General features: G+C 53.6%; 1 protein-coding gene across 6 annotated transcripts; it reads right to left on the bottom strand.

The window, feature by feature from the left end:
* Plcd3 (phospholipase C delta 3) lies at window positions 1-21,151 on the bottom strand. 6 transcript variants are annotated; one of them, XM_087909911.1, is made up of 16 exons: window positions 20,871-21,002; window positions 16,967-17,152; window positions 9,494-9,655; window positions 9,179-9,407; window positions 8,686-8,815; window positions 7,327-7,555; window positions 6,859-7,060; window positions 6,611-6,755; window positions 5,811-5,963; window positions 4,025-4,168; window positions 3,752-3,902; window positions 2,910-3,026; window positions 1,485-1,651; window positions 1,115-1,250; window positions 885-1,034; window positions 1-811 (listed from the first exon to the last, which is right to left on the bottom strand). In XM_087909911.1, exons 2-16 carry the CDS (start codon window positions 16,992-16,994, stop codon window positions 711-713), a joined length of 2,244 nt encoding a protein of 747 aa, XP_087766037.1. In that variant the 5' UTR covers window positions 16,995-17,152; window positions 20,871-21,002; the 3' UTR covers window positions 1-710. The 6 variants fall into 6 exon arrangements, with proteins under 6 accessions (XP_087766037.1, XP_087766035.1, XP_087766034.1 ...); XM_087909909.1 differs by lacking the exon at window positions 16,967-17,152 and having other exon boundaries at window positions 20,871-21,151; XM_087909908.1 differs by lacking the exons at window positions 16,967-17,152; window positions 20,871-21,002 and adding an exon at window positions 15,658-15,676.
* Window positions 21,152-21,188: the final 37 nt, after the last annotated feature.

Below are 21,188 nucleotides of genomic sequence, written 5' to 3'. Positions count from 1 at the left end.
GAAGGTACACTTTTTCTTTATTGTTTGTTTTTGTTTTGGGGGGGGGGGGGGGCGTGGGTTTGAGACAGGGCTTGTCTAGTTTTGGAGCCTGTCCTGGAACTTGCTATGTAGACGAGGCTGGCCTCGAACTCACAGAGATCCACCTGCCTCTGCCTCCCAAGTGCTGGGATTAAAGGCGTGAGCTATCACCGCCCGACCCTTTTCTATTATTTTTAAAAACAGTTTCTCTTCTGCCCTCTCCAGGGCTCTTCTGTGACTTAAGTTACAAACATACTGCCAGGTTTTCCCCAGGGTTCATCCGCTCCCTGCCTGCTGACAGGAAGGGAAAGAAGCCAGGAAGCTGAAGGGGAAGCTGAAGGCTCTTGGGTCCCACTCATGTCCTGAAAGGAGGCAACGTGGGTTGCTATGTTCTTTCCAGGGAAGGAGGCTAAGATGGCCTTGCTGGGGACAGAGGGCCAGGTGTCCTGCTCCTCGACTTGGCCGAAACACCTGAAGGTCCCAGGGTTGGAGGCTCCTGAAGTCCATTAGGCCACTGGACAAGATGCCAGTCATGGTCCTGTCTCTCACTGAGGGACTAAACAGCAGCTCTCAGCATCCAGGTATGCTCAGCACCTGGTGACCGGGACAGGTGGCATGTGAGGGCCTAGACTCCAGTGGTCCCTTGCTCCAGAGAGGGCTCTGTGCCATGATGCCAGCATCCACTGATCCCGTCAATGAGGCCCTCGAGAGTTCTGAATGCAGATATGGACAAAGAGCGTGGCTGGGGACAGCGAGGCACCATCCTTGGAGAGCAGGTGGATGTGGCGGTACCCTGTGAGGAAGGCAGCCACGAGTCAGAAGCTGGAGCCCCGCCCTCTCATTCCCTCCTCACACCCACCACCTACCTTGCTTCAGGCTGTTGAGAGGCAGTGTGAACTGGCCCACAAAATCATTGGGGGAAGTGGTGTCATAGTCCTCGACCACAAACCGCACCAGCACCAGCTCTGGGACCCGAAGTTGGAACTGCAGAGTCTGCTCCCAGCAGGGGTTGAAGCCTAGGCGACAGGTGCGGTAGTTAGGGTTCACTGGCCCCAGAGCCTGCCCTGCCCTGCCCTCCCACTAGCCTCTTGCTCACCATTGTTGAGCACGTAGTCAGTCTCCTTGTGGGCACAGTCGGCGGGCACCCCATGGATCTCCACGCGCACCAGAGGATCCACGATGGAGCTGGGCTTCTCCGCATTCAGCTTGGGCAGCTGTTGTGCTGTTAGCACCTATAGGAGGGGGAGATGGCAGGTTCTGCCGGGGCCCCCTGGGGCCATACCCACCCTTGCCCCTCTGGAACTCTTAAGTCCTGTGTCCTCACACATTGTCTCTCCTGTACAAACGCAGACATGTGGGCTGCCTCATGCCAGGCCCATTCCTGACCTCCCTTGTCTTCCCCTCAGACGGGTGCCTCCCCAGAGCTAGCCTTAACCTGAGGTGGAGGCGTGGACCAGGCTGCTGACCTGGACTGTCAGAGTAGTTCTAGGGGGTCCGGGGCACTCAGGGTCAAAGGTGGTGTTGCGCTGCCTCAGGTGTGCAGGCTTCAGGACATAGCCACACTGCCCGTTTATGAGGAAGCGCCCTGTGTTGAGGTCCATCTCGTAGCCTGGAGTCTGGAAGTTCAGAGCCACTGTGGAGTAGACGACATGGTTGAACAGAGGACTCTTGGTGACTCTCCCTCCTCAGGGCAGATTCAGGAACGAGCAGGCTGGACAGAGGGTCCAGTGTCCAACCCTCTAGTTACTAACGTTCTGTCCCTGTTGGAACCTACTGAGGAGAGACCATGTGTTCACCTTCACCAAGGTGGGGTCGAGGTGAGGTGGGCTAGCAAGGACCCCTTGTGTCAGAGCCAAGGTCTGAAAACAGAACACACACTTCCAAAAAGAACATAATCTCCTTGGGCAGGGCTCAGTGTCCCCTGGAGCCCATCTTTATCAGTATTGACTTAGCAGAACTGTCAAGTAAGTGTGTGTGTGTGTGTGTGTGTGTGTGTGTGTGTGTGTGTGTGTGTGTGTGTTAAGGGCACGTGGAAATAAAGGTTTTAAATTCCTTTCTTGCCAGTTTGGTGTTTTAAAATACAGTCTTACAACCTTATAACCCAGGTTGGCCTAAACTACCTCTGTAACAAAGCTGGCCTTGAATTCATAATTTTCTTGCCTCAGCTTCCTGGGTGCTGGGATTACAGGCATGTGCCACCACGTCCGGCTCATGTCTTTATTTCTACCCTCGTAAAGATGTAAAAAAAAAGGTGGAGAGCAGTACAATAGCCAGTGCTGACCCATAGCCTACATACACACGCATGCATATGTGCACACTTGGGAACATACGAAAATAAGTAATTTTCTCTTATGTATTTTGAAACTCATGTAACCCAGGCTGGCCGCAGACACATTAAGTAGCCACGGGCCAAGGATGACCATGAACTACTGCCCTTCCTCTCCCTACCTCCCAAGTACCAGTACATGTGCCTCACACAAAAGTGTAACTTTTGGCCAGGCGGTATGGTACATGCTTCTAATCTCATCATTCAGGAGGCAGGGGCAAGTGAATCTCTGAAAGCCAGTGTGAGCTCCTGGACAGTCTCACACACACACACACACACACACACACACACACACACACACACACACCAAAAAAAAAAAAAAAGGAAAAAAAAATGTAAGTTGCCAAGCGTGGTGCACACCTTTAACCCTAGCCCTGAGGAGGCCGAGGCAGGCAGATCTGAGGCCCATCAGAGCTGTATAATGAGATCCTGTCTCAACAAACAAACCTACATTTCAGAGCCCTTTAAACACCAATGCATTTACTGCCTTCTAGAAAGCTCTGTAGCTACCCACCGCTGAAGTGCCCATCCCCGCCCAGAATTCCCTGTTTATAGCCCCGCTCACCCAGCTGACAGCCTGAGTTCCACATCTCTTGGGGGTTATAGTTGGCTGAGTTCACCCGCAGCCCCATCGGGTACACTCTGGTCAGTTGCTGAGTGTTGTGCCTGACAAAGCTGTTCCCTAGGGCAGAGTTGGGGCCAGGATTGTGATAGGACCCAGGCTTCTGTCCCTGGCCCCAGTTCCAGGGTCTGTGTACCCCCTCCCACCTTCACCTCAGCTCCTCCCTCTCTTCTCACCTAGGGTGAAAAGGCACAGAAGAGGTTGCTGAGGGCCAGAGAGAGGCAGGGACACCTGGCAGCCGCAGTTTGACACCTGCATCACCAGTGGCCACACTCTTGACTCCCCACACTGAACACCTGGCCCTAGGCTGCCAGCCCATGTCACTCATCCTGCCCACGCCCCCAGCTGTGCCTTGGGTTCCTGGAACTCTTGCCATGGTCGTGATGCCTCTGGGCCTTCGTATAACCTGTTCCTCCTAGTTAGAGACCTTTCCCCCTTCTGCTTCCTCCTTCCTCTGGAGTGACATCTTCTTAGGCTCAGCCCTCCAAGCTTTGCCAGCCCCTGCCACTAGCCTGACTGGTTAGCCAATGCCTTGACCACCACTAGGTGATGAGTGTGGTGAAGGCAGCAGCCTCAAGCCTCTCCCATTTGTGGCTTCTCCACCCACCCTCAGCATGGAGCTAGGCCATCATTCTCCTAGCAGAATACTTCCTGGTCCCCTTGATGTCCTTTGTCCCCTTAAAGCCCCCTCAATCTTCAGAACAACTTCAGGATCCCCATCCGGTCCCCAAGCCCACAGGGTTCCATGCCCTCCTGTCTCCAGATACCCACTCTCTGGTTCCTACCTGTCTCCCGGGTAAACTTCCTGGCCTTGCGCTCGCTGAGGGAGCCAATCTTGCAGGGTTGAGGTGGGCCAGACCTGGGGTCCAGGGTCCGCAGGCGGGCCGCACAGCAATACACAGCCAGTGCTGAGAGCTCCGGGGAGATCTGCTTGGCCTGGGAAACCAGCCACAGTGGAGAGCAGCTGGCTCAAGGCTCCTGCTCCCACCTGCTTTCTAGCCTTCCCCACCCCCAGCCCTGCAATAGGACCCAGACCTCGGCCCAGGTGAAGCACTCACTCGCCTGCTCTGCTCTGCAGCCTCCAAAGCCTCTTCCGACTCCTCTTCCTCCTCATCTTCATCCTCCCTGTCAGACAACACCCGGCCATCTTCGTGCCGAGCTGGCAGCTTCTTCCCTTTCACCAAGACCCGGCCCTTCAGCTGCTGTAAAGGCCAAGGCGGACAAGTGAAGCCACCCACCATGAATTTGGCTGGTAGACAAGGGGGCAGGAGAGAAACGGGAGAGTGTTCCTAACAGGAAAAAGTGATCCCACCACAAGGCCACTGATGGAGGGTGGCGAAAGGGTGCCATTTGTCAGAATGCCACATAGCCGCCCTTACACTACTCAAAGGCAGCCTGGTATCTAAAGGGAAGGAACTCTCTAAGCCAGGGTTTCTCTGTGCAACCCTGGCTATCCTGGAACCTGTTGTGTAGCCCAGACTAGACCCAAACTGCAGGGATCTGCTTGTCTCTGCCTCTCTCTCAAGTGCTGGGATTAAAGGTGTGTGCCACCCCCACCCAGTTCAGAAAGACCCTTCGACTGCAGCACATACAATCACATGACTCTTTTGTGTAAGTTTTTTTTTTGTTTTTGAAGCAGTCATCAACAGCCCAGGCTGGCCTCAAGTGCAATATTAGAAAAATAACTGAGTTTCTGATCCTCCTGCCCTCGCCTCTGTGCTGGGATTACAGGCGTGTGCCACTGTTCCTCGTTTCTTTAGCCCCTATCTCTTGATTCTTCTGTCTCAGTAAAGACATGTGCCCAACAACCTGCTGATGTCAAGTTCATGGCCAGCTTGGGCCAAAGAATAGCCAGTCGTGGCTGGGAATATAGATCAGTTGTTAGAGTTCTGCCTGTCGTGCACAAAGTCCTGGCCTCTACCTCGGCACTATATAAATAAACACTCCTGTAATCCCAGCTCTGAGACAGAAGCAAGAGGATCAGAAGTTAAAGATTAGCCTTGGCTACATAAAGAGCTGGAGGCCAACCTGGGCTACATGAAACCCTGTCACAAACTAATGGCAACAGTAAAACGACCAAACAAATAAATGAGAAAATCTTTGTGAACGTAGGTGTGCATTTATGGAAAAATTCACACAAACACTGGAAGAGCTGGGCGGTGGTGGCACATGCCTTTAATCCCAGCACTCGGGAGGCAGGGACAGGCAGATCTCTGTGAGTCTGAGGCCAGCCTGGCCTACAGCGCTAGTTCCAGTACAGGCTCCAAAGCTAGAGAGAAGCCCTGTCTCGAAAAACAAAACAAACAAACAAAAAACCTGGAAGATGGTTACTTCTAATGAAACAGAGAAGAATAAATGTGAGAAGCAAGCCCCCCCCACCCCCAACTTTCTTTTCAGTACTAGGAACTAACCCAAGGCCTCATGTACACGGATGGGGTAACTGCTGGATTGCTGAGCCTCACAGTCCTAGCCCTGCTTATCTGAAGCGGTGGCATCTGGCAAGAGCAGATGGCTGGGAAGGGAGATCTGGAGGAAGGAATGTCAACTCAGGCCATGGAGGTGGAAGAGGTTGGGCCTACAGGTCCCTGCAAGAAGGGACACAGGCCAGGCGGGCAGAGCAAGACACAGAAGGTCCAGTAAGTGGATGGGCTGGGGCCAGTCAAGGGATGAGGAACTAGACAGCAGCCAAAAGAACAGTTGGGTGGCAGATGTGAGCTTAGCTGAGCAGGAAAAGGTTCTGGCAAAAGAGGTGAGGGGTCCCGAACCAGAGGGGGGACATGAGTGACAGGAGTGGATCACAGTCAGACCGACCCACCTCCCAAGCTGCGGGTCTGGGAGCATCACCTCAGGAGACGGCAGCTCCTCGGGGTTCTGGGAGTCCAAGGCCTGTGTCACCAGCATGTCTCCCAGGATGTTTCGAAGGTGGCGGGCCATGACAGCCTGCTGTTCCAGCCCACAGTGATTCTCAAGGGATAGGATAACAGGATATGGGGACAACTGTTGGGAGGTGGCAGAAGGAGAAGACAGGCAACCAGCTCAGCATTACCCTGCGCCTGTCCCTCTCCTACACACAGTGTGTCTCTTTCAAGACAGGTAGGCAAAGGCAAGGCTGTGGAAAACCCACCCTAAGGGCCCACGTCTGTAAGACATGAGACATTCTGGCACCAAGATATGTGTGGAAATGCTAGAGGTCATGTCTGGGGGTCTCTGGGAAAGGGTGGACTGTTGGGGGACTGAGGGCAGCTTCACCAATGGCTCGTTTATAAATGCTCATTCGGGGCTTCGATTGGCCATGTCGGTGATGTTGCAGGTGCTGTCATTGGTGAGGTTGTGTACCCTGATGGCTGCAAAGAGTATGCAGGTGCCATTGCTGGACTTGAGCTGAGCTCTCAGAAGTCACAACTGAGTTAGCCTCCCCTAAGCCCCAAGATTTTCTTCTGGAAACTTGGTGATGCCGGAACATTTGTTAGCCATGAGGATGGGAGGAGAGAGCAATTCAGCTTTATTTTACTCTCAAGGCCTCTTATTCCTACAGCACTTGGTGAATTAATGATGCTTTGGGAAAGGCATCTGGCTCTGGGAGGGATAAGAGATCACTAGGAAGTGATCCATCTGGGGCTGGGCATGAGGCCCCAGGGGCTTACCGTGAAAGCATGGTCGCGCACGACTTGGATCACATCTCGAAAGAGGATCTTGGTGGTGAGCGTGTGGCCATGATAGATGATGGGTTCCCCTCCTGGGCCCTCCCAGCAGTCAAGTTCCACACAGCGGCATCCCTGGGCAAAGGCCCTACAGTTGACAGATAGATGGACGGGCAAAGTGTGGGTGTGCCACAGGCCTAGCCAGGGAGTGCAGAGTAGAGAGCCCCATGTTCTCACCCTCACCGTTGTACCTAATGTAGGCCTCAGTGCTGCTGGGCCCTTCAATCTGAGAGTCGGTCAGGTAGGTATTGTGAGAGGAGGAGATGAAGTAGTGGGCTAGGGGCTGGCTCATGTCCTGGAACACACGCGTGTGGGCCGTGTTCAGGGCAGTGCCCTCAGGCGACAACAGATACATGATGAAGCCATCCAGCGTCATGAGCTCATGCTGCTTGGCTATGGGGAAGAGAAGGAGAGAGGGTGGGGCTACCGGGGGCGGGGTTACATGTCCAGGTTCTAGTAGCACCCCTGGCTGCTGAACGACTGTATGCACCACCTAATCCTCCACAGAACCCTGAGGGGCAGACATACTACAGTACCATTTTACAGGTAGAGATGTAGAACCTGGAGAGGCGAGGGGACCTGCCGGGGACAGGCAGTGATGGCAGAACTTGCTGGCTAGAAATCCAGAGCTGCTTGGGATCCAGGCTATGCTCACGTACCTGTCTCGTTGAGCTCATAGGTCTGGATAAGCTTCCGGGCACAGGCCAGGGTGGCACTATCCTCGCCCTGGTCTTCCAGGAACTCCAGCAGCTCAGAGGCGCTCAGTACACGGTCCTCGCCCGAGTAGCGGTGGAAGATCTCCTCCAGTTCAGGCCGTTTCAGCAGCCTCCGTAGGAATGCCTCGATCTCGGCCCCCTCCAGACGATCATTGTTGGAATGGTCACACTCCTGGGGAATAGGGAGGTGGGGCTCAGAGGAGGGGACACTCTTGGGAACTTGTCATCATTAGTGACGCACTCCGTGATCATAATGGCTGGAAAAGCAGCAACCACTATTTCCCAAGACTCGGGGTTCACACCTGTCCATTTGCACCATGGCCTACCCCAAGGATCAAGATTAGGATTTGAAACAAAGATGACAGCCTTGGGAGGCAGGACTGGGGGATTGTACTGTCCTCATAAGACACCTACTCAGTGAGTAGAAGTGAACGGAAGGAATTCTCAGAGTAGCCGGCTGGGCCTGTGCAGGGGCATGTGGGCTCCCTTGTCTTTGCAGGGCACAGGCTGGTCACACTCAGCATCCATACACGTCTCTGCCACGTCACCCAATCAATGTGCACCCCAGAGCTCCCACACAGGCACAAGAGGTGTAGGGAAGGAAACTTGTGTACTCTGTGCACTCGAGTGTGTTTGCCTGTGCTCCCATGTGCAAGCACACAGTCACACATACAAGTGGTGCCCTGCAGCTCAGCTGGAGGGCTCTGAAGCTGTCACCCTACCTCTGGCTCTGCCTAGAGGTGTGACACAAAGTTCTGGTTCTCTGGCTCCAGGGAATGGGCAAGGTTTTTTGCCTCCAGAGTACTAGGATTAAAGGTGTGCACCACCATACCTAGCCGGAAAAGCCCAATTAACCAGGTGGGCTAATTGGCTAATTAGCAGGCTCAGGTGGTTGCTTTTGTTTGGTTTTTTTGTTTGTTTGTTTTTTGAGACAGGGTTTCTCAGTAGCTATGGAGCCTGTCCTGGAACTTGCTCTGTAGACCAGGCTGGCCTCGAACTCACAGAGATCCACCTGCTTCTGCCTCCCAAGTGCTGGGATTAAAGGTGTGCGCCACCACTGGCTGGGAGTGTTGCTTTTCTGTATGGAGAGGTGGCTCCCTACAGAAAAGCTGGAAAGGTAGCTGGATCTGATGGTGTTTACCAGAAATCCCAGCTATTCCAGAAACTGAGACCGGAGGATCACAAGTTCAAAGCTAGCCTGGGCTACATAGTGAGATCCTGTCTTTAAAAACCCTGGATAGATAGAGCTAATGTTTCAGATGCTGGGTGGGGAGAGGGGTGCCGGGACAGGCCTGAATTCACCTTGAAGAGTCGGTAGGCATACATGTCATTCATGTCCACGTTGACCATCCTAAGCAGGCTCTTGATCTCCTTGAAGCTCATTTTACTGTCCTGGTCGGAGTCGGCCCGGTGTAGATAGGACCATATCCAGGTGTGTGTGCTCAGGAAATAGCAACGATAAAGTAGGCCCCTTGGCCAGCACTAATAGGTTGTCAGTACCTGACCCGAGGTCCCCAATATTAGAGACTGTACTTCCGTCTTGGCCCTGGGGATGTGTGTGGGGGGGGGGGGGATGGGATTCCAAGGGCAGAAGGGCCACATCTTCACAGGGCCCAATTCCCCAAATTAGGAGGTCCTTCCTGTTACCTCCCTGGAGTGGGAATAGTGCTTTTCTCCACTAAGGGCTCAGGTCAGCCAGGGTGAGCCTTCAGAGCACCGGGAACTGTCTCAGCCTATGCTCCTTAGGCCAGGAACTCTCCTGGGACAGGTCCTCCCTCCCAGCCCGGCAGGATATTGATCTAGCCGCTCCCGCTGGCTCATGGCATCCAGGCGCTCCCGCAGCTTAGCCAGGCCTCGCACCCAGCGCTGCGCCTCCTCCGCAGTGGGCGCCGCCAGGTCTAGGTTCTTGCGGCGGCCCTTGAAGGCAATGGTGAGGCAGCGCGCAGGTGCGTAGGCGCCACCGAAGCGCCGCAAGCCCTCCGACTGATGGCCTTCCCGGACCGCCTCGATGTGCTGCACGAAGACTATGATCGAGGCAGGGTCAGATAGCGGCCACGGCGCCCGCTGCTGTCCCCACCGCCCTGCCCCACGCCACAGCCGACCCACTCACAGATGTGCTGCGAAGGGGCGTGCGGGATGCGCCGCTGGAACCACACGCTCAGGCCGTCCTCCTGCAACCGGTACAGTCGCTCCTTGTGCCACGTGCGTGAGCGGATTTTGAGGAGCCGGGAACCCCGCAGCATGGCTTGGATATCCTCATCCTCCGTCAGGCCTGCAGGGAAATCGGGGTTGTTGGGTCTGGCCCTGCAAGGCAGCATCCCTGTCCAGCAGTCCCTTGCACTGTCCCCCAGCTGGTGGAGGATGGGGGAAATGGAAGGCCTTTTGCGAGCTTAGCCACAGCCAGGCCTCTGCACCCTCTCATTTTAACAAGCCACATCACCACTGTCACTTGCTTGAAGCTTTGAAGCTTTTGAAGCCCCAAACACCCGTTCCAGGCTGGCCAGTAAGAGGTTCCCGCTACTGTGGTTTCTGCAGTTCCCAAGCACAGTGTCTGGGACTCGGGTCTCACTCCAGATTACCCTCTCTTCCAGCCACCTCCACCAAAAGCTCAAGGGCCGGTGAGATGTCTCAGTGTGTAAAGGTGTTTGCCCTGCAAGCCTGGCATCCCGAGTTCTATTCCTGAGCCCCACCCACAGGGTGGAAGCAGAGGACCGAACCGACTCCAGTCAATTGTTTTCTGAGCCGCCACCCCCCCCCCACTCAGAATTGGCCACCAACAACCTTTTCCTTGATGTGAAACTTCCAGCCATCAGGAAGTCCTCGACCCACTGTTATCTAACCTAAATCTAGCTGAAACCCAAGCTCCTCGCCTCCACCTTCCCAAAGTCACTGGAGGGGGGTGGGGCACTCTGCCTCCAGAGCATCAGGCCAAGGACTCCACAAGTCCCGTGTGGCTGAGCTCCAGTCTCCTGGGCCACTGCACTTCAGGGCCCTTTTGCAGGGTCCATCTTTCTCTTCCCGCTTCCCCAAGCACCCTGGGTAGTGGGAGGAAAGAGGCGACAGAATTTACATCCAAGGCACCTCACCGTGGAACAAAGTTCCTACCTGTCACCTCCCAGTTACTCGCCTGAAACTGCTCTAAGCCTTTGTTCTCCAGGAGAAAAATGGAGACTACATAAATGCCTGCCTGATGCACAATTCTACACTCCCGAGTTACTCTAGCCTGCCCACACCTGCCCTGAAGGGTTCAGCCCAAGCCAGCTCAAAGCCTGGAGCCTGCGTTGAAACATCTCCAAAAGGTCAGACACCAAAGGGTCACCAGCTGGGACAGCAGAAGAGGGAACCAGACTCTTTGGAGAGCCTCGCCCTTCAGCTGGAGGGGACAGCCAGAGTTTCCAGAAGCCAGGAATTTGTGTCTGGATAGGAAGCGACCACATTTTTTAATGTTGGCAACTAACTCAAATTGAAAAAGCAAAAAACCAGAACCACTCTGAGGCAAACAGCAGTAAGTCTCCCTCCTTCTTCCTTTTTTCTGTTTTTTTGTTTGTTTGTTTTTTGTTTTTTGAGACAGGGTTTCTCTGTGTAGCATTGCCTGTCCTGGAACTCTCTCTGTAAACCAGGCTGTCCTTGAACTCACAGAGATCTGCCGGCCTCTGCCTCCTGAGAGCTGGGATTAAAGGTGTGTGCCATCACACAGGGCTCTATATTGTGTGGATGTGGATGTGTGTGTTTGTGCACGTGTGAGGAACAAGCGCTGGGGGAGTCCAGAAGAGGAAACTGGTTTCCCGGGAGCTGGAGGACGGTTGTCAGTCACTATGCGCAGCCACCGGGAACTGAACTGGAGAGAAAAGCAGTCTGTGCTCTTAACCACCGAGCCATCGCTCTGGCTGCAACACCCCCCACCCCAATTCTATTTTCTTTGACACAGGGTCTTCTCTGCAGTCCGGGCTTCCTTGAACTGCATTTGGTAATCCACGATGGCCTCAAATTATATCAGTCCTCCTGCCTCAGCCACAGGAGTGCTGTCATTACAGATGTAAGCTACGGCACCCAAACCTCATCTCTTATTCCAAGGCTCCTACTTGCCCAACTCTGACCTGAGTCTTCCTGCTCCCCCCCCCCGACTTTGTTGTGCTTCTCTTCCTCTTCTAGCTGACAAGCTCAGCTACCACCTCCTCCAGGAAGCCTTCCTGATTTACCCTCACGTTGGCGGGTTTTCCCTCCCCGAACACCAAAAGGCACTTTCTTCTTTTTAAAAAGTTGAGCATGGTGGCTCACACCTGTAATCTCTTAGCATTCAGGAGGCCAGAGCAAGAAGACTGCTCTTAGTTCAAGGCCTGCTTGGGTTCCAGAGCGAGTTCTCGACTGGCCTAAGCTACAGAAGGAGACTCCGTTTTAAGAATAAATGCAAGGAGCTGGAGCGGGGGCGCAGCGATGAAGAACACTTCCGGTTTCCCAGACGACCCACTTTGGTTGCCAGCACCCACCTAGGGCAGCTCTGGGCTCATAACGCCAGCTCCAAAGGGTTGAGGCTTTCATGTCGTATACAGACACTCACACAATACACATAATTAATAAATAAAATAAATCTTAAAAACAAGGAGCAGGCATGGTGGTGCATGCCTTTAATCTCAGCACTCAGGAGCCAGAAGCAGGCTAATCTCTGAGTCTGAGGCCCAGTCCAAGTCATCGGTGCCTACATAGTGAGACCCTGCTTTGTTTTGTTTGCTTGTATTTCAAAGGAGAGGAGGAAGAGGAGCCAATAAAGTAAAAAATAATAAGAGTGTGTCCCAAACCTGAAAACCCCAAATCCCCTAAAAATCACACCACTTGGGGTGTCAAGGCAGGAGGAATGTATGTTCCAAACAAACAAACAAAAAGCCAGCAAGGGCCTGGACACGGCTCAGCTGAAAGAGCACTTGCCGCTCGAGCACGAGGAACTGAGTTCGAATTGCCAGAACCCACGTAAAAGCTAGATGTGGCCATGTAGGCCTGTAATCTCAGCGCCGCTGTGGGAGGCGGAGAGAGAAAGAACGCTCTGGCTTGTTGGCCACAAGCCAGGCTCCTGGTTCTGAGAGAGATAACCTGTCTCAGGGAGATAAAGAGTGATACAGGGCACATAATTCTCCTCTGGCCTTTATGTGTGTGCATGCATGTATGAGCACACACACAGGCGCACACCTTTGTACCTCTCCTTGTGTACACACACACACACATACACCACCACACCACACCACACCACACTACCACCAGCACCGACAAAATGCTATACTGAATCTCAGGAGTCTTTAATAGGCCCCAGGGCAGAATGAACTCTTATCTCCCAGAGCCTGGCTCCAACTAATATTTATGGGAAGACTCCCCAGCCAAAGCAGAAAGGCAGGCTAAGTGCTTTGAATTCTACGCAGCCCCGCCCTAGCTTTCCTGACTTCGGAGCCAAAGTCTTGGGGTCCGGGTTCTGAGCCCTAGCTGTGTATTGGATTCTCCTGGGGCCAGAGATGCCCACTCAACAGGCGTGGGTTGGCACTCGGGCATCTATATTTTAAAATTGTACTTTACGTCTTTCTGGCAGAGGGCATGATCACACGTGCAAAAGTGCTTACGTGTGTGCAATTGTGTGTGCATAGGCTAAGCAGCCAGCCCCAAACAGTCCTCCTGGCTCGGCCTCCTTGGTGCTGGGATTATAAGTGTGTGCCACCGTTCCTTCCTTTTTATGTGGGTTTCGGGGATGGAACTCAGCCCTCTGGTTTGCAAGGCAAACACTTTGTTGACTGAGCCCCCGAATTTACCTTCCAGTTTGAAGGTGATCATGACTAAAATCCAGGTTCTCAGGGGCAGGAGGGGTAACCTGCTCTCTTTAGGGTTCCCAGGGATCTCTCAGGCTGTGGAGGACCAAGACCTTCAGTCACAATCCTCCGTGCCTCTGGTCAGGACAGGGGCTGGCGCCCGGCTAGGTCAAGTGATCCTCAGGCTCACCCCCTTCCCCTGCCCCCTATCATATTCACCCAGGAACTCTGAATTATCTGATTGGGAGAGACAACAAGAGGAGGGTGGGGCATGCAGGGGACCAGTGGTGCCACCAGGCCTGGGACCAAAGCTAGCCGGGCTCACCCTTCCTTCACCCCCTCAGCCTGGAAAGGTTCCTCAGCTGAGGTCACCTCCCCTAACTGAGCCAGTCCTCTGATGCCAGGCCTGTGGGGGATGGGGAGGGGGCTGGTGAGTGACTAAGCCCGGAAATGGAGGTGAGTCACAGTGGCTCTGCTTTGTCCCCAGCCTTCTGTAAACAGGCCATTAAAATTGAGACTGGCAGTTTGAAAGCCCAAGGCCCCGACTGGAGCAGGTTTTCACAATGACAGACCCCCTCCCCACTCCCGTCCTTACTCCCGCGATCTGGAGAGTCTGTTGGAAGGGGTAACACGGTAGGCTACCTACTCAAGTGGCTTTGGCCTCTGACCACACTTACCCCTCAACCACACACCGATAGAAAAGCCAACCAGAGCCAGGAGTGGTGGCTCACACCAGAAACCTCAGTTTTTGAGAGGAGTGCCAAGTTTGAGGCCAGTCTAGGCTACAGACTACGGCCTTACCCAAAAAGACCCTCTCCCAACCGAAAGGAAAGAAGGAAGGAAGGAAGGAAGGAAGGAAGGAAGGAAGAGTCAAACCAAATACAGAGAGGTCCATAACCAAGCTAGGCCAGGGGCTGGTACTCCTAAGCCAGGAGCAGAGAGGGAGAGAAGACCTTAGGGTATCAGCAGGGTCAACAAAGGTAAGGGCAAGGCCAGCAGGAGGCCCAGACCCAGGGCAGTGATTGCTGGCTCTCCACCCAGCCACCAGGAAACATATGTAAGTCCAACCAGGCCCAACCCCACAGAAGTCTCATTCGTGACAAGTTCTGAACAGGTGCACAGGCCTCCCACATCCTATTGTGTCTGTGGGTTTTCTACCTGACCCTGGACTAGGGCCACAGCCACTCTCAACTGTGTGGGAGGGGCAACTATCAGGAAAAAATGAGGGTGGAGAGCCAGAGGTGGAAGCCAAGAGTTCATCAGAGATGAATGGAGAAGCCAAACATGAAACAGATACAAAGGAGAGCCAAGCTTTCAGGGGGCAGGAGCAGGGGATAACCTGGGCTAAATCATAAGACTATCTCTAAAATAATTAAGAGTAATAATAATAGTAATAAAAATAATAACAGCAACAATAAGAGTGACATCTGCTACCCCTGACACATGCCATACCATAAGCTTTGAACAATAAATGAAAGAAGTGGGATCCCTGAGTGACACAGATCTTACAAAAGAACTCCTTCAGGACATACAGAATAGGGGCTGGAGAGACGGCTCAGAGGTTAAGAGCATTGCCTCCTCTTCCAAAGGTCCTGAGTTCAATTCCCAGCAACCACATGGTGGCTCACAACCATCTGTAATGGGGTCTGGTGCCCTCTTCTGACCTGTAGGCATACACACAGACAGAATATTGTATACATAATAATAATAAAAAAAAGACACACAGACTAGACAACCTCACAGACAGAAAGCTGATCACAGTGCGGGGGAGAAATAGGGAGTTGCTGCCTAAGGGTTACACGGTGTGTTTGTGGGGCTAGAGAAAGCCTTGAACAGGTAAGGATGGCAGCTGCACAGCAAGGGAGCAGAAATGCCAGGCGTGCCCCTCCGTGCTAGGTTCTGTCTCTGTCTCTCCGCTTTTCTTGCTCCCTCCATCCCTCTTCAAGCCCAGGGCTTCAGGCATAATGTCTCTGTGCCACTGAGTTAGAGTCCCCGGCCTAGAACAACCAGTTTCATTGCACACGCAATCCAGGTTTTTGAAATAAGATCTGTCTCGTCACAGGCTAGCCTCAACTCACAATTCTCCTGCCTCAGCTCTCCAGTGTTGGGATTATAGATATTCGCTACTTGATTGGTCCCGATTATTCAATTTGAATAAAATACCAAAAATTACTGTAGTCTCCCCTCCCCCAAAGCCCATATACCCGGCTGGCCTCAAACTCACAGCCATCCCGCAAGGCCAGCCTTTATGTGTTGTGGTTGCAGGGCATGCTACACCTGGTGCAGCCGAATTATCCCAAATGCGCATTACCACACAGTGGCCAGCTAAGAGGCAGAACTGGAGTGAATGGAGCTGGGGGACTCTAAGACTAAAGGGCTGTCATGGAAGAACGAGCAAAACTTCCAGCACTCTGGCTGTTCAGGAAATGAAGGAACTGAAACCCGGCTCTGTGGGAGTGAATGGGAGCCCAGGGGGAAGAGGACCTACCCTCCTCGGGCCAGTGGCGTCCATCTTTGTCCCTCTCCAAGCCAGGACTGAGTTGCCTCTGGCCCTGGGCAGTGTCGCCATCTGGGACGCAGACACTGTCCCAGAGCTGCTGCTCAGCTGGGTTCCAAAGGGTCCACCCAGACACAGGGGTGAGGAAAGGGCATACATGCACACCTAGACATGCACCTGGACCAGGGCCTTTGGGGGTGGGGTGGGGCTTGTGCAATTCTGTCTGGGAAGTCATGGTGGGAGGCAGTCCAGTCTCCCACCAGCTAGAAAGGGCTCCAGACCCTATCACAGATGGGCTACCGAAGCTCAGAGGAGGCTAACTATACATGGTCAAGCCAGTGTGGATGCCCAAGGCAGGGGCTGGGTAGTGGGCAGAGGCCAGGGTAGGCTGCTGAAGAATGGCTGTAAGGTTCTGAGCATTTAACAGAGGGGTGTGTGCAGAGTAGGGTGTGAATATAATGAGGGAGGATGTGTGCTTGTGTGTTCGTCTAGACCTGTGGGTGGGGTGGGAGGAAGGTCAGTGTGTGTGTGTGTGTGTGTGTGTGTGAGAGAGAGAGAGAGAGAGAGAGAGAGAGAGAGAGAGAGAGAGAGAGTCTGAAGAAGAAAAAGGCTGTGTATGTCAGCCTGGGGAAGAAAACAGGCAGTGTGGCAGAGTATGTCTGTGTGTGTCAGCCTGGGAAAGAAAACAAGCAGTGTGTGTGTGTGTGTGTGTGTGTGTGTGTGTGTGTGTGTGTACTACTGCCCTGTCAGTCAGGAAAAGCACACAGGGCTCTGTCAGGAATGTGAGACATGCAGGAACAGGGCAGTCAACTGCTCCTGCCAAAGTGTGTGTGAGGGGAGTGGGAGGCAGCAGCATTTCCTAATGGCTGGGTCCATGAAGTGCTGGAAAAGACACACAACGCAACAGCCATGTTTCCAGTGACCTTCCTACCCTAGGCCCTTGGACAGCCCCACTGTCCCAGGTACCAAGCATGTCCCCCTTGTTCTAGCTGAGCATCACACGGAGGCCAGAGGGAGGGAGTGCTCTCTACAGCATTCCTGGAAAAAAATCAAGAAAAGCAGGAAGTGTAGGCAGGGCTTCCCCCAGAGGCTTGTAGGCCAGGGAGTTGAGGGTGTGGCGCCTTCTGGGCTTGGCTGGGCCAGAACAAGGCTTGAACAGGGTCAAGGGATGATGATGGGGGGGAGGGGGAGGCTACAAGGCTGCCCTGCCCTCTCCACCACCCAATCCAGGCTCCTGCTAGGTCTAAGGTCCCTTGAAGTCCCCCTCCTGCCATCTCCACCTCAGACCAGCCCAACTCACCCTGCAGGGAACATCCTGGAAAGGCCATGGGGAAAGCCCCTCACCCAGGAGAGCTTGTTGGAGTGAGGCAAGCAGGGAGGGTGAGCGCAAGGTTGTGCCTACTCAGCCCTCGGTTCACTGAGAGGATTAGGGGTCTGGGCGGAGCCTGAACTCACAGGCACAGACAGGCTGCAGAGAAAGCCATTGCTGGGAGAAAACAAAACAAAACAACACAAAAATGGAGGGGATCCTTTACACGTGAATTTAAGTTAACAGCAGACACTGTTTTAGTGTAAGCGTGTCCCATGGGGCTGGGGATGCTGGTCAGTGCCTATCCAGCATGCTCAAGACCCTGGGTTCCATCCCCAGTACCAGACCAAAAACAATTACAGATAGCCACGGATTTACAACCTACACACACGTTCTAGAGGTGGGAGATACCTACGCGTGTCTGAAATTATTCTTTGTCCACCCAACATTCAAATTAAGCATCCTGCCGAGCACTGGCAGCACACACCTCTACTCCCAGCACTAGGGAGACAGAGGCAGGAGGATCTCTGTGAGTTCGAGACCAGCTTGGTCTACAGAGCAAGCTCCAGGACAGCCAAGACTATACAGAGAAACCCCATCTCAAAACAAAACAAAATAAAACAAAGACAAAAACAAAAAAAGGCAATGGAAGCACACGCCTTTAATCCCAGCACTCGGCAGGTGGATCTCTGTGAATTCAAGGCCAGCATGGTCTACAAGAGCTAATACCAGGACAAGCTCCAAAGCTACAGAGAAACCCTGTCTCGAAAAACAAAAACAAACAAACAAACAAACAAAAATACCTAAAAAAAAAATACCTAAAACCAAATCAAACCAATCTAGCACCTTGTATTTCATTGGCAGCCCTGGGAGGCTGTCTCTGAGGAACAGCAGCCCCTCTCAGATGAACGTCTCTTTCATCTCTGTGTTTAGAGCCTAGACTCTGGATCATACTGCATGGATCTGAATCTCTCCGACACTTTTAGCTTTTGTTTTTTGAGACAAAGCCTCAATGCACAGCCTTGTCTGGTCTGGAACTGGATGCGTATGCCAGGCTGCCCTCTCCCTCTCTCCAGAGCTGGGATTCCGGGCATGGGTCACCACAGCTGGGGACCTTCTAGCCCTGATCCCTCTCTGGGCCTGTTACTTCCTGGTAAACTGAGGCTCAGGGTACCGCCTCTCTCACATGACTGTGAGCGCTTACTGAGATGGTACACGCAGCACAATGGTATGAAGTTGTCAGCGCCCATTAACTATGCTAATAAAGTGTGTCCTAGGAACCTTGACTGTGGGTGGCACACAGCCAGGGTTTCTTAATGGCTGCCTGGTGGGGGTTTTACCCTGCCATCTCCTGTCTCTCTGTCACTAAGGAGGTCACATGATCCAGGAGTGACAGAAATAAGCAGAATGAAGTCTGAGGTAAGCTCAGTGGGCAGTAATGTTCAGGCGTAGCTCAGCACTGCAAATGGCCCCCACTCAATCACTCTCCTCCCCTGCCCTTGGCCTCATTACCCCGACTGTGGCTTCACAGGCCTTTTCCTCCCGTGGGCCCCTTTGAGATACTCCCTGTTCCAGTTCCTTGACCTGAAATAAGATCTGTTTTCTCTTAGCCTGATAGGGGATGATGAGGGTCAGCTTGGGAGGGGCAGATGGGGATAGAAGGTACCTTGGTGACAGGCCTGGGCTTTAGCCATTTGGGGGTCATGGGGCTGGGCCATAGGCCCACTGAGTTTGTTGCTGCCTTATCCAAGGGCTCAGCATGGAGATCAGCATTGCTTGGGGGAGGTGGCATTCCCTACACACTGGAATTCCTTTCTCTACAGTCACTCAGCAATCACTCAACAGGACAGAACCGGCCAGTGGTAGGAAGGGCACAGAAGACGTTCTGATATGTACATAGTTCCACGATGAACTACCCAGAGCCATGCTCAGCTGACTCGTGCCAAACTGGGCTCTCCTGTAATTATGTGCCTACGAATCTCCTTCTCGTACCTCTAGGGCAAGCCTCTGTCACCCTTCTTTGCGGCCTTAGCCCCTGGCCTAGCGCCGCGGCCACTGATGGGGTTCAGCAAATGGGCACAGGAGGAAAGGACAGCTGGTGTGTGAGAAATTCGTCTCTGTCTTCTGCAACATCCATATCTCCTAGGGGCCATTGGCTCGGGCTGCTTCTCCTGAGAGCCCTGTCCTGCCTCAGCGGCAGGTTGCCTCACACGGCCAACTCCTCTCCACAAACCATGAGGCCACAGAATAGTGCCGCCTCTTCCCAGAGACTCCTGATTTCATAGTAGGGAGCCATCCCCGTCTCCTCTTGGTGGCTCTGGATCCTCCTCCCCACTCCTCCCCTGTCCGAGCCCCAACACCTCTTCCCAAGCTACTTCTCTGCCTCCTTTCAGCCAGTCTTCCTTTCACCCCCATCTTGATCACCTCACTGTCCGTCCAGCCACTCCTTTGACTCAGTTACATTTCCTGCCAGGGGCCTTTCTGGGACCCTTACTGCCATGCGAACAAAGCCTATCACCCAGGGGTCCTTCTGACTCTCTCCTACCTACACAAGCATCCTTTAAGTTCTGGGGTCCAGTGTTTCCCCTCTGCTTCCCCCCTTCCTCAAGGCCCATCTTCTGACCCCTTTACTTTGTTGTTTAGCTCTCTGAGGGCAGGGCTGTGTCTATTTTGTCTGTTGTTGGGACGATAAATATTGATCTCTTCAATGACTGCGTGGAGGGCGGGACAAAAATATCTGCCTTAGGCACAGAGCGGCATCCAATACATTCAGGTGGAATGAGGAAGAAGAGGGGGCAGTTGGGGAGGGAAGCCAAGGCTGGCATTTGGGAATCCTGAATTCTGGGTTGAGGTTGGCAGTCCCAACAAAGCACTTTGGTTTCAGCACTTTACAGTTTATAAAAGGCTTTCACTTCTGTCCCTTGTTCAAGCCCCGCGGGTCCCATTTTGCCCAGACTCTGAGCACGTCAGTTGTGATGGTACAGTCTGAGTTACCTAGACAAAATCCTTTGGCGTCTGAGTCAGTTTCCTCCTCTGTGAATGGGGACTAGGCCACCTACCTCAGGAAGGTGAGCGACACACCTACAAACCACCACAGCTCTGGGCTGACTCCAGGGCTTCCTGAGAACCAGTGACTTCCCTCACTTCTGGAGCAGGAACCTGGGCATTCTCAGACCATCCCCCCAGTCATGCCAGGACTTTGTGGTTCCTCTTGACAGAGAGGTCCTGAGGGTTACAGGGCTGGCTTTTGGGAGTCTAGAGTCTTCCAGAGGCCTTTTGTAAACAGTTCCTTGGGGCCAAGAGCAGCAGGTGCTAGGAAATGCCCACTAGGGAGGGAGGTGAGCACACCCCAAATTTTTAATGAATTTTTTGAGACAGTGCTCGCATATCCCAAGTTGGGATATATGTATTAACTACCTTGCTGGAAGATGACCTTGAACTGCTAATCCATTTACTTCCATCTCTCCAATGCTGGGAGTTTACCAACAGCAAGTTGATGAGATGCTAGGAATGTGACACTGGGGATCGAACCTACAGCTAAGCAAAGTACTCCAACGATCTGAGCTACAACCCCAACCTAACTTCAAGCTTTTATCTCTCCCTCCTTTCTCCTGTTCCTGTGACTCTATCGATCGATGCCCCTAGCCCAAATTCACTCCAGCACGGCCCGGCGGGAGCCTCCTGGTGAGACTGAACATCCAAGCCTTCAGGCACAGCCTGGGAATCTGGTGACCCCCAGGTGTGACCCCCGTCTGGAACAATATTGATGCTCTTGGTCAGATCCTCCCCAGCGCCACGCACCCTCGGGAGCCCGTTGGCCTGTACACCCGCTCCTTTCAGGCTGTCCCTAGAGACAGTTCGTGCCCACCCGGACCCATCCTTGCGTGTCACTGACCCATCTTCTTCAGTGCCCGGAGCCCAGGCCTCTTGGTGCCGCTGTCCGGTGACGCGGGCGAGGGCGGGAGCGCGAGGGGAGCTGAGACCTGGGCGGACACCCTGGGCTCCTCGGGAGAGCGACGGCATCTTCTCCAGCTGCTGCACAGCATGGTCTTGGAGGGCCCGGGGCTGGCCCGGGATCCGTGAGCGAGGACGGGTCAACCGGCACACAGCTTGAGCCCAGCCCGCGCCCAGTGCGCGGTCCCGAGCGAAGAAACTTAGCGGCGCCGTGAGAGTCGGGAGGAGGAGACCTCGGGAGGAGGGAGAAAGGGAGGGA

The sequence above is a fragment of the Myodes glareolus genome, chromosome 9 (assembly GCF_982192425.1).
Source record: "Myodes glareolus chromosome 9, mMyoGla1.1, whole genome shotgun sequence".
Classification (NCBI taxonomy): domain Eukaryota; kingdom Metazoa; phylum Chordata; class Mammalia; order Rodentia; family Cricetidae; genus Myodes; species Myodes glareolus.
The sequence above is the reverse complement of the archived record's forward strand: the minus strand, read 5'-3'. Positions and strand labels throughout refer to the sequence as shown.

Bases quoted from the DNA above. Each gene is read 5' to 3' on its own strand.
- Plcd3 (XM_087909909.1), bottom strand. From the start codon at position 21,021: ATGCTGTGCAGCAGCTGGAGAAGATGCCGTCGCTCTCCCGAGGAGCCC. The intron at 7,061-7,326 runs GTACGTGAGCAT...TCTTCCCCATAG, and splicing joins CTATGAGCTCAACGAGACAG to CCAAGCAGCATGAGCTCATG. The intron at 5,964-6,610 runs GTAAGCCCCTGG...ACCTCCCAACAG, and splicing joins TGCGCGACCATGCTTTCACG to TTGTCCCCATATCCTGTTAT.